Raw genomic sequence first — 12,292 nt, 5'->3', positions numbered from 1 at the left:
TTACTTATAAAATATCTTAGCTTATAGTAACTATATATTATTACTAAAAAAATATAAGGTATATATAATATAACTACTAGGATTATAATTAAAAGTTATATTTACTTTATTAGTATTAGCCTTCTAGGGACTTGGCTTTAGGTCTAGCTTAATATTATATACTTCTTAGAGGTATTTATTTCTCTATTTTATATTTGTATTTATAATTTAATAAGCTATTATAAATATATATTAAAAGCCTTTACTTTTTAATTTACTAAGAGCCTTAATTAATAAGCTATTATTTACAATAGGTAGTAATACTAAGATCTCTTTATTACTATGAATAAGATTAAGAGTTTCTACCTATAGCTTAACTTTATTAATAACCTTCTTAATAAGGCTATAATATTTATTATATACTTTTATAAATTAAGAGTATTTATAGAGAATACCCCTAGTAAAAGGGAAGAGGGAGAGTTATAAAATAGGAATATAAGTATAGATAAGTCTAGTTAAGCAATAGTATAGTAGGTGTTTAGCAGAGTATATAATTGTCCTAAAGGTACTCTAGTTTCCATACCTCCCCTTCTTATGCTGGCATAGGCTATCTGCATTATCTGATATAAGACCCCGCTTCTTCGACACTGGCCCGTTCCCAGTCCACGTCGTCACCTTCTCGGCTGTAATTCCAAGCTGCTTAATACTAATATCGTTAAACCCATTGCCTTTCTTTGTGAAATATCCTCCGAGGCCAAGCCAAGTATGCCATTCTCAGCTAATCCGGCGATATTCTGCCTTTACTCCTGCAACATGGCCTAGGGCCTCATCTAAGCCCCGTGCATAAGTAAGCCCAGCTAACCTAGTAGGATAAGCGGCCATTTCGTCGTTCCATGCCTATGTAACAGCCTCAATAAAATCTCGTTTAAACTTAGCCTGGCGAAGATAACGACGTGAAATTGCAATAGCCGCATAACGCCAGATCAGAATTATCACCTTCGTAAGAATTAATTGCTAGAATTCCTGCACGAGTATTTTAGATAGCCTGGTAGATAGCCAGGGCTTCTCTATGGCTATAGCTAAGTCTGGTTTTGTATAGTTGATGGCCCATTCCCCTGGCGACTTATCTGGCGGTTTTGTTGACTCTCCCCAGAGGTATGACGAACCTAGTTTTTTTAGGGCAGAGCCTATTACCAGAATATGGAGCTGGTTAAGAAATGGTACTACTAACTATATATAATAAATGACAAGCTCGCTAACCTTAAGCAGAAGATATCGGTAAATAATCTTAGTCGAGCTATTGATATTATATCCCTTATGGTAATATATCACGAAGCTAACAAGGCCGCTTTTAAGAAAGATATTTCTTCTATCTTAGCCATTAATCGAATTTCGATGCCGAATGGATAGCAGTTCGGTGCCTCTCGCTGGCTGACCGCCCGTAATATGGATGAGGAGAAGAAGCCTCTCTAGGAACCTATTAGCGTTGGCGACGTATTCGCTTATAGCTTATTCGCGCTATATAGCTCGTTTTAGCACCTAGAAGAAGTCGTTATAGAGCTAGCTAGTCTATAGGATTCTATTTAAAAGCTACTTCTTATATCTATATAATGCTATATTCTTAAGGTAGCATATGAAGCTCTACCCTGGGGCTGACTCGGCCGGATTGTCAGCCAGTAACCGGAGACTTAGCGAAGGCACTACTAGTTCTTGATCGTCATCTTCTGGGTGAATAAGGAGAAGGTTGGAGAGCTGTGCCTAGGCAATCTTAAGTTCTGTTAAAACTAGACTTTGCAGTTGCATTATAGTAAACTAGGTATCTTTATATAAGAGCATTTTGTTGTTATTAGACTACTAGATGTGTCTGATTGAGGTTATAGTGTTCTTAATGGCTTTCCTATATGCTTAAAGTTTCTGCACTTAATAGATAGGGGACCTTATCCCTTTTACTATAAATCGGCACTATATATCCTCTAAGGCAAGTCCTAGGTACTTAAATTTATCTTACTAGACTACTAGTAGAGCTCGCTTGGCAATAAGGAGCTAGGAGATCTTAACAAAGGCTGAGAGATATAGTATATAATATATAGCTTTATAGAGGCAGGGATAAGGCAGTCTTACCCCAGAATCAGTTTCCTATATAGCCAGAACTGCAAGGAAGCTGATAATAGGGCTTTTATATATATCCTAATATAGGTCATAGTCTAGGAGTAATATATAAAATATTAATAGGTTATCTTTAAGCCTTATTTATATTTCTTTTATATATATACAATCGCTCTCGCTATTAGCCAATATGTTCTATAATGCTACAGCGGCGTAGATAGTTTCGGTTAATGCAGTTGTCTAAGCCTTAGTAAGCCAAAATGGGAGACTTAGGCCGCTCCTCGCCTATGCTCTTTGGTATATAAAATAGATGAGCTTCTGCGCTACTCTGATATATCTTATATATATGTTATCCTGAAGCTTATGGAAGAATGGTTTCCCTAAGGCCTGGCGTGGAAGGAAGGAGTTTAGATGATGCTAATCGAAGACGTTGAATTTGCTATCTGTTATGGTTATTCTTGCTTGTTCTACGAGGCGTTTTAAAGCTGCTAGAATATGCTATAGAACGTATTCACTTTAGAGCTGCCTCTCATGCTTATTACCGTAGTAGCCGTCTCTATTTATATCACTACTATTCTAGCTCTCTTCTAATAGAAGATTAAGTAAGCGGGCGGCGGCTTTTAGTAGATATTCTGCCAGATACCGCCCCTATTCTGTGAACTGAATCTACCTATACTGCTCTGATATTAGGCTGACTTCACGCTGTAACTGATCTTGCATATGCTAAACTGGGGTCGCGGCTAGATGAGAAGCTTGGGTGAGTTTCTCTTCTATAAGTGTTTCTAGCAGGAGGGAAGATTGCAAGTATGCCGATAAAGCTCCAGCATCCAGTTCGCCAGAGCCGTCCACTATTAAAACAAGCATATGCAAGATCTCTAATAATATAGGCTCTGATACTGATATAGACTCTAATTCTGGTGCTAGAACTAGGAAGTAACGTCTATTGCTCGATGATTTGAAAAGCATCTGGCAAGTGACTGGTATGCATGCGACTCCTTCTTTCTGGCAGGCTTCAAGGATGCCGTTCTTATAACGCTAGCCACGGCAGTGGGATTATTATCTAAAGACGAGACGAAGATGCTCTTATATATGCGTTTTAGAGCGATATATATACGGTTGCTTCTAATCCTTGTAGCAGAGGTATAGGATGCTATCGAGATAGAGGGGGAGGTAAGGGATTGCTGGGTCTTGCAAGCTAGGCTGTAGGTTCCGGATAATATTGCAGTTACAGATAGGAGATAGGTCCTAGAAGGATTCCTTATACTTTTTCAGCTCTTGTTTTGAAAGGGCGAGCTCCCTGTAGAATATGCAGACATGGCTGCAGATAGAAGTTGCGAATACGGATTTGCACGACTTGCATATAAGTATGCAAAGGGCGGAGTGAAAGTATATAAGATCAAGCGACTCTATCATATCCTGTCTAGGAAGCAGTCCTCTAACTTGCACTTAGAAATGCGTGATGGATATATACATATAAATGGGAATTGAAATTTGGAGTCAGGATCTTTTCAGCGTTGGCCTACAACCTATCGCGCGACGCGGGTACGCGTATAACCCCTATAAGTTAGAGTTTTGTGAGCTTCATTGTAATATAGTAACCTATTTACCAGACTTTACCCGCCTTTCCTCTCGTTGTCATAAGTCGTCTCTAGCTGGCTGTATTAGTTTTAGGGTTTTTCATTGGTATAAACATTATCCTTGCAAGCGATAAACTCTAAAGACATCAGTTGGGTAGACTGTAAACAGAATACAGGAATAGGTCATACACTTCACTGCCACGCTCAATGAATTCGGGGTTGTCGTAAATTCCCTGCGAGGGTAGAGCTTGGATGAAACATGCCAAGGCCGAAGAATTGGGCATATATGAATAGAATTGTGAGGGAGGAGCCTCCCGCTGATGCCTCGTATCGGTGGCAGGGGCAATGGAGCAAAATGGCTGGGCTGTGATGAAGTGAACTGAAGTGTATTCCGGGGTATAAAACCCAGGTCATTAGGTTCAACATCGGAAGCGGGCAATGACATGGCTGGCGCTACCGTGAGGCTGTTCTCAGGTGCCATGATTGGACTACACAGGTGTGAAAGCGGTCGCTGCGAGGAGGATGGCGTAGATGACGGCAGTAAGAATGTGTCATCTAAAACGGTGCACGTCGTTACGGGAGTCTCCTGAGCTCGAATTGCGCTTGCTATAACTAAGGTAGGTCAGAAGAGGAGTTTTAGTCACTCTGGTGAAGGGATGACAGAAAAACAAATTAAAAGGCAATGGTGATGATGAGGGAAAGCTTCATTAGGACCAGGTTCAACCATACTTTCGGTAGCCAAGAGCATGCCATTGGTACCATTCCCCCGACAGGCTATAGAGTAGTTTGAATCGTCTTAGATATAACCGATCTGCCGGTTTGTATATCGTTGCTTGAGTCTCTGCTTTTATATACGTTCTCGAGTACGTGCTTGCTTTTCTTCAAGTAAAAGTGCCCGGCAACCTATCTTATAAGAATTAAATAATAAAGTGTTTCCTTAATTATAGTATATAGAGCCTTAATAGACTTTGGTATTTATAGCCCTTTTCTACTTTAGCGCCTGCTGATGATGGCAGTAGCTAGAGTTATAAGAGAGCAGCCCCTTTTACTTTAATTTCCCTGAAATAGTCTTATATATCTGATGGTTAACTAACGAATATAATTGCTTTTTTTTTAAGCTACTTATAGAAGTTTAAGAGAAACTATTTATAGATATGAAACCTTAGCTACCTTAATCTAAGGTATTTATTTGGTAATACTTATTCCTAAATATAAAGGAAGTTAAGAGGCGTTTTCTCTAGTAAAGGTTATATCGGTTTAGATTAATATTATTATAGTTTTCCCTCTATCTTATCTTATTTAGTATTATCTGTAAAGCAAGGATGCTAAGTAAAGACTATATGTTTTATTTGTAGTTTAATTAGTTATCTCTTTTATTCCTGCTCTAATTAGTTAGATCTCTCCAAATATAAGTAAAACCCGAGAACCTAAACCCATCACCTATCCCTACTTGCATTACTGATCGACGATACGCTCGGGTTGATATCACCATATTTACAGAATACGGCACTTTGTATATTTGGCTTGTGTGCATGATTTTGTAGCTTCTGGGTATTTTAATAACATATTCGGGTTATCTGGACTTTCTGATTTATTGCAAGCCCATCGCTCTATGGTCTGTCAACCAAGTCTTGAGATGAACCTTGACTATATCTGCCACGAGGCTAACACAGACCCGCTGAGGAGAGAGCCGGGCGGGCCTTTGGCTCGTCCTGAAAAGGCGAGCAACCCATCGAGTCAACAACCCCTCAGCAAGGATATTTCACTTTCTGTTCCCGACGCTCAACTTCAACTTCAACTTCGATCAGCATCACGCAAATCAAAGAACCGCAAGAGTCGTAGCGCAGCTCCCAGCAATCAAGCACACGCCCGAGAAAGTCCTAACTTTGTCGAGAAACAATACCGTGCCCGACTCAAGACGCAGTTTGAAAGGCTTCTCGCAGTTCTGCCAGCGGCCCAGGCATGTAGCCTTGCTGACAGGGATATGATAGCCAGCCTTGACCGGGTTCTCAGCAGAGGGCAAGTATTGGATATGGCAAGGAATCACATCCTCGAGTTAGTAGGAAAGATTGAGTTTATACTAAATATGAAACGGAATGGATACTACATATCGACGCATATATGGAGAGGGATTTATAGTGAGGGAACAGCAAGAAAACTTTGTTATTGTAATTGTATGATCTGAGATAAAGCTTATTTTTATTTGGGCCATCAGATGGTTTTAGGAGCAATTTGTCTTTGACTTTAAACTTTTATAATAGTGCAAAACATTCCCCCCCCCCCAAAAAAAAAAGTACTTTTTAAAGCGCATTCTATAGTGTTGAAAGAGGTAGACTATTATTAATCGTGAGAAGGTGACCATTAAAGACATATTGATAGCTTGAACATCCTTATAACATACAGAATAAGCAAGTAATAGATAAGTGGGAGTAATAGTATACTGTGCAGCTAAAGTATTAGAGAAAACTTTGCTAACTACTAAGTTTCGCAGAAGTGGCAAGTTCCTTACCTATAAGGTTATAACAAGATTATACATTATTACAGCCAAATAAAGCTATAGCTGTTAATGATATAACAGTGGGTCCGTTGGCCAGCAGGAGTCTGCGCACAGCAAAGGAGATACACGAGGCGTGTTTATACGCTTCATAGTATTAACGCCCTGCCTTATTCTGCACTCTACTAATCTAAGTTCCGAATCTTGTTAGTCTGGAGCTAACCATTTCGCCACCCCCTCCTCCGTGTCGTCCAGCCAGGACACAACACTAAACCCCGCACAAATGTCCCATTTGCTCCAGCTGGGGTGCTAAATCGGCGGTGACTACGTAAGCTAAGTATCAATCCCTGACTCGGATCCCTGGAAGTACATCAACGGATTAGCCACAGTGGTGTCAAGGGGCCTCCGTCCCCTCCGCTGAAAAAAAAATCACGAAGACATTATTTTTCCCTTCTTGTAGGGAGCCAACAAGCATGCAGGCTTTACATGATTTTGAGGATTAAAGCCACTCCCTGTGCAAAAAAGCCGCGTCTGTCTGCGTTTTTGGCGTGGTTGAGGAGCATGCCACACCAAAATACGGTTACTATTAAGTGGCTGGCGACACAGCCTGTTACATTTGTTTCACGAAGACAGTGATCTACAGATTCTACCCGCTCGCAAGGGCTCCACCCGCCAACTGAGGGGCAGGTAGTGAAAAGAGGTCCATATCCATACTTTTAACAGTCAGCCAACTTCCTTCTCCCCATTCCTTTGATTTGTCCGTAGCTAGCGCTGGTCGCAATCCGTTCCTTTTTTTCGCTGTCGAGCCTCCGTCGATCATACATTTAACCCACTACACTCCACTGATTCACCCCTTTTTTTCGAATTTTCTTGCCACTCGTAGCGGTCCTCTAGTCCACAATCGGGAACACCCGGCACACGAGGAAGTTGTTCCTCCACCGTCGTGAAGTTCCGGAGAGCCGAGAAGTTAAGCGGACATAGACGGTACCCAGGAAGCCACCGCAACGACCGCAATCCCGAGCCTGGTTGCATCGCAGGTGGTAGCACCAGTCACTGCCGTCGGCCACGACAAGGCGTCGTCTGCGACGGCGGCGGCTGGTATGGATGGCATGGGCAGTATGAGCATCTCATTCTGTGTTGGGACTGGGATGCGCTCTGGATCCCGCCTCTAACGCCGACGCGGGGGCCGGCTACGCTGGTGCTATCATCCTAGTCATGTTCCTGGCTGCGTCGCTGCGCTTCGTTGTCACGCTGGAGCATCTATACGACAGAGCGTCCGCTCCGCCATGTCAGTCCTGTCTTAGCATCTTCTCGAGACTGGGGTTCAGTTAGCTAAGAAGGCTCTTCCAACTTTAATAATCTTTACCGCTGTGCCTATCTTCTCCTAGCACGCCGTCTGTTTCATCTTCTCTCGCACAGTTGCACCACTCTCCTCTCCCTCTTTGCGACTTGAGGCGGCATCAGGCTTGAGACCCGAGCTTCTCTGAAGAAAATACCCCTTTCCCGGATCTCTTCTCACCATGGCTTTCATTTCTGACGTCGTTTTCCTCCTCAACATTGTGCTTCTTACAGGTATCCTGGAACGCTAAAGAAGGCGGCTGAACCAGAACACGTTCGTCCTTTCCTCCCTTTCTACCCACTCAGGAACCCGTTAACTGTGTACAACGACAACTATGGACTTCCACCGGCCCCGGACCGACGGGATCGAGGCAATGATTTCATCGGCATCGACTACCATCGAGGTTCAAGGACCGGATCTGTCTCACCCAGAGGTAGAATCGACTTCAACCATTGCACCCTATTACTCAGGCGTGAACGGTATCAACCAGGCCCAGAATATGCTGTTCAAGGAAGCTCTGTGGTGGACCCTGGGCATCATCGCCCTCGTCGTCTTGACCATCCGCATACTGGAGATTTTCTGGGCACAGCTGCGGTTGATCTCGGCCATGTCCGTCACCCGAGAGAAGCAAGGATACTGGAGAATATCGCAGTGGAGTTGGATGCCCGCTGCGAAGAAGCATGTCATTTACGCGCCGCTGTGGAAAAAGCGACACAGTAGGGGATTTCGCCTCTCCTCGGCTATCAGCGTCGGCACCCTGCCCTCGCGGTTGCACATGGCCCTCCTCGTCGTCTACCTGGGCAGTAACATCACATATATGTTCGTCCTAAACTGGGCTAATGACAACTGCTACGCCTTCTGCGCCGAGCTGCGAGGCCGCTCGGGCACCTTGGCTCTCGTCAACATGGTGCCGCTCATCATCCTGGCCGGGCGGAACAACCCGCTCATCCCTGTCCTCAAGATCAGTTTTGATACATGTAATCTGTTGCACCGATGGATTGGCCGCATTGTGGTGCTCGAGGTGGTCATTCACAGCATCGCCTGGGCGATTGTGGCTGTCGCAGATAACGGTTGGGAGTATGTCAGGCGTGCCATTACGGGCGGCCTTTTCATCGGGTCCGGCACACTGGGCACGGTTGCTGTGGTTATGATGCTCATTCAGTCCCTGTCATCCATCCGCTACGCTTTCTACGAGACCTTCCTCAACACCCACATTATCCTGGCAACCATTGCCTTTGTGTGCACCTGGGCTCATTGCACATCTGCCAGTATCCCGGGAGGTCTTCCTGAGCTATCCTGGATCATGACCATTATGGCCCTCTGGTTCGCTGACCGCCTTGCCCGCGTGATACGCCTTGCTCAAGCAAACTGGTCCGGAAGAGGCCTTACGTATGCTATATGCGAGCCCATGTCGGGAGAAGTCACACGAGTGACGCTGACGCTCCCAAAGTACATGGACATCAAGCCTGGCACGCACGCGTACTTAAGGTTCTGGGGTGTCAACTCCTGGGAGAGCCACCCATTCTCCATCGCCTGGGTCAACCACCTGTCCAGCACACAGCTGCCCACCTCAGAGAAGGAACCTCTCGCCTCCCTGGACCAGGCCAATGTATCGACGGCCGTGTCATTCATCGTCGGCGCACAAACGGGCATGACCCGCAAGCTCTTCAACAGGGCGAGCCAGGCCGGCCATAGCATCCGGCTCAAGGCTGCCTTCGAGGGTCCCTATGCCGGACACCACAGCCTCGACTCATACGGCCATGCCGTTCTCTTTGCCGGCTCCACGGGCATCACCCACCAACTCTCGTACATCCGACACCTACTCGAGGGCTACAACGCAGGCATCGTGGCCACACGCCGCATCACTCTCGTCTGGATCATCCGCGAGTATGAGTCACTCGAGTGGGTTCGCCCCTATATGGACACGATCCTGAGCATTCCTCATCGGAAGGACATCCTCTGCCTCCATGTCTTTGTCACGCGGCCCCGGAACCCGCGCGACATCACCAACGCCAGCACCACGGTGCGAATGTACACTGGACGGCCTAACGTGCTGGCCTTGCTCGCCAAGGAGATCGAAGAACAGGTCGGCGCCATGTGCGTCACGGTTTGCGGACCTGGTGGGCTGGCTGATGACGTGAGAGGTGCGGTAGGCGCGATGCAGGCGGAGACGGTGGTGGACTTCGTTGAGGAGAGCTTTACATGGTGATTGCTGCGTGGCGAGACAGCAGCTGACTGGCTTTGTTGTGCTTTTGTACATATTTCTGTGGTAACGCAGGTTCCCATCTCTTTGTTATAGCTCCGTCGTCCGGCTTTGTGTTCGTGCCTTCCATCCGGGGTGCCAGTCCAGGCAGTTCTACACCGTCTCGTCCCAAACATGTCGCAAATGCTTTCTATAATCCCCTAGGGCAATATACTGCAGGACGGGTGATATGAAGTCATCGTAGGGGACGGCCGAGAGCTGGTAGCGTCTGTATATGGTAAAGGTCAAGTCGCAGTTGTCATGCGCGTCGGATAGGATGAAGTCTTTTGCATGACTGTGCCAGTTGGCGCGCAGGGCCGCCAATGTCCATGATGAATAGCTGGACGGCGGCGAGGGGAATCATGGCCGCGGCCCAGAGCATGGTCCTTGAGCATAGCGACGCTGCGGTGTGGTGCAGTCTTAGGAATACGAAGGACCGGTTTAAGGTGTGAATACAACTCTCTGGCCGCGCAACAATAAAAAGCCCAATTGTATCGAACAGAAAGAGACCCAGAGGCCGAATCAACCCAGTGGCAGTGTTTCCGGCCGCTTGTTCGATGCAAGCGCAAAGTGAAACACGAATAGAAGGAAGTCACCGTTAGCCGTAGTTGGCATGTCAAGGTGGAAAAGGAGAGGGTTTCGAAACAACACCGTCGTCAACGGGGAAGTCAGATCGTCGAATGTTGCATATGCGGTAGGGATGAGATTTGGCGCAGATATCGAACAATATAAAAAGAATAGTTATTCGATGCCCTGGCCTTATTATAACTAATCACAATTGTCATTCTTCCTCCGTAGGAGAAAACATTGCATATAGAAAGTTCGGTATTAAGGTAACGAATACTAGTAACTTCACTACCTCGACCAGGTAATTTGCTTGATAGCTATAATACAACGAAAGCAGATTTATTAAGATCGAGGCCAAGATTCAAGTACGTAAGATATATGTCAGGACACCAATGAGATGCGGTTACAAATAGTTTGCCACGAAATTAAGACATTATATTATATATTATAAGGCTCTTAATAATTGCATTAAACTCTATAAGAATTCTATAGGGTTAGAAATTAAGTACTAATTAGATAGTTAAGTGCCCCCTCTATTACTAAAAGTAAAGCTATAGTAATTTTACTATATACCTTCTTTTAAGTAAAAGAGGAAAATAGGGGCAATAGCCTAATTAAGGCGCATAAAAGTCCTATTTTACTTAAATTTAGTGCTAGAATAATGATGTAGATTATTTCTGCGCAATAATGTTAGGGACAAGTCAGATACAAACGCTCCCAGTAAGCTCACATGTTTATGGCTGCGTCACACTCTGCCACGTTGCATTCTGGATAATCGTAGCCGCGCAACCTGATTCTCAGACATAGATAGCAGATATAAGACAACCTCGCTCTCTTTGTGCCTCTGGTGACGTAGGAGAAGTAGCCCAAGTCAGAAGTCTCAATCAGAAGGCGTCGGAAGGTGAATCTTTCGAAATATACTTGCCATTCGGAAGAAACGCAAGAACAACGGGCAAGTTTTGTGTCTCGATGTGGCTGTTGTGGAATGACATTTCCCCAGATTTGCAATCGAAGTTCCATAGGGAGCAACGCCCATAGAGTGGGAGCGGGGCTCATCATGTCGCTGGATGATGAAGCCATGCTGGAATACCCTCTGTGTTGTTGTGATTGAGTATGGGACGAGACTGCGGCAGTCGGTAGTATTTATGATAGGTCGACTAAAAACTCTATATTGACGATAGTTTCTTGTTTTTCTTGATGAGTCTTGTGAGTGACTGGAAATCCAGAAATGAGCTTCTAGTGATGACGGGAATTCAGGCGGTTTTTTCCGTTTATACTTTAGGCATCGCACATGCCTATTTGCGCAGGCTGCAAGCAAGTCTTGTCAAACTTTATATCACGAAAGAAAATATGTTGTAGCTCCGAGGGTTTGAAAGAAAACATGGTCCTTTGTTGACCGTTCGACTTCAGTGAGTCAAGTCATACAAGCCCCTCTCAGTTGTCCATCGTCCTTTAAGGTTCCGGTACCCTCTCCACACAGAAATAATCCAACTCGTACCACTTGTAGGGCGCAGCGTCCCCTGAGCTGGCATATTCTCCATCCCATAGCTCGCAAATCGTATCGCCATAAGCAAAGAGATTACATCTCGCATCGTCAATGCAGAGCTGCACGCACTGATCAAGTGTATACTCTCCGGCATGATTATAGCCCAATCTCTTGCCCCGTAGTGTGATAGCTAGGTGCGACTATCACACTTAACCTCTGAATATAAAACCTATAAATTCTTAACTTAATATTTAAAAATTAGTCAGTTTATCATAATAATACTCTCTCCCCAGTATATCAACAACTGATTAGACGACTCTAACAAGCATCCTAAACCTAAATAGATATGGAAAATACCGTAAAGAGGGTAAACGAGTATGACTTCTTAGCTCTCGAGCTTATATAGTTCTTTCGCTTAGTTGGAAATACAAGCCAAGACCCCAACAGGCTGAATACATTATAGCTGAGCCTTAAGAGATTCCAACGCTGCCTCAAGTCCAAC

At 44.9% G+C, this 12,292-nt stretch overlaps 1 protein-coding gene across 1 annotated transcript; it reads left to right on the top strand.

Moving 5' to 3' along the window:
- Positions 1-7,868: 7,868 nt before the first annotated feature.
- Positions 7,869-9,704, top strand: BKA55DRAFT_530868 (ferric reductase like transmembrane component-domain-containing protein; the record flags this gene model as incomplete). Its single annotated transcript, XM_046189173.1, has 1 exon — positions 7,869-9,704. One exon carries the CDS (start codon positions 7,869-7,871, stop codon positions 9,702-9,704), a length of 1,836 nt encoding a protein of 611 aa, XP_046040920.1.
- Positions 9,705-12,292: the final 2,588 nt, after the last annotated feature.

The sequence above is a fragment of the Fusarium redolens genome (genome assembly GCF_020744475.1).
Source record: "Fusarium redolens strain MPI-CAGE-AT-0023 chromosome Unknown BKA55scaffold_39, whole genome shotgun sequence".
In the NCBI taxonomy this organism is placed as follows: domain Eukaryota; kingdom Fungi; phylum Ascomycota; class Sordariomycetes; order Hypocreales; family Nectriaceae; genus Fusarium; species Fusarium redolens.
The sequence above is the reverse complement of the archived record's forward strand: the minus strand, read 5'-3'. Positions and strand labels throughout refer to the sequence as shown.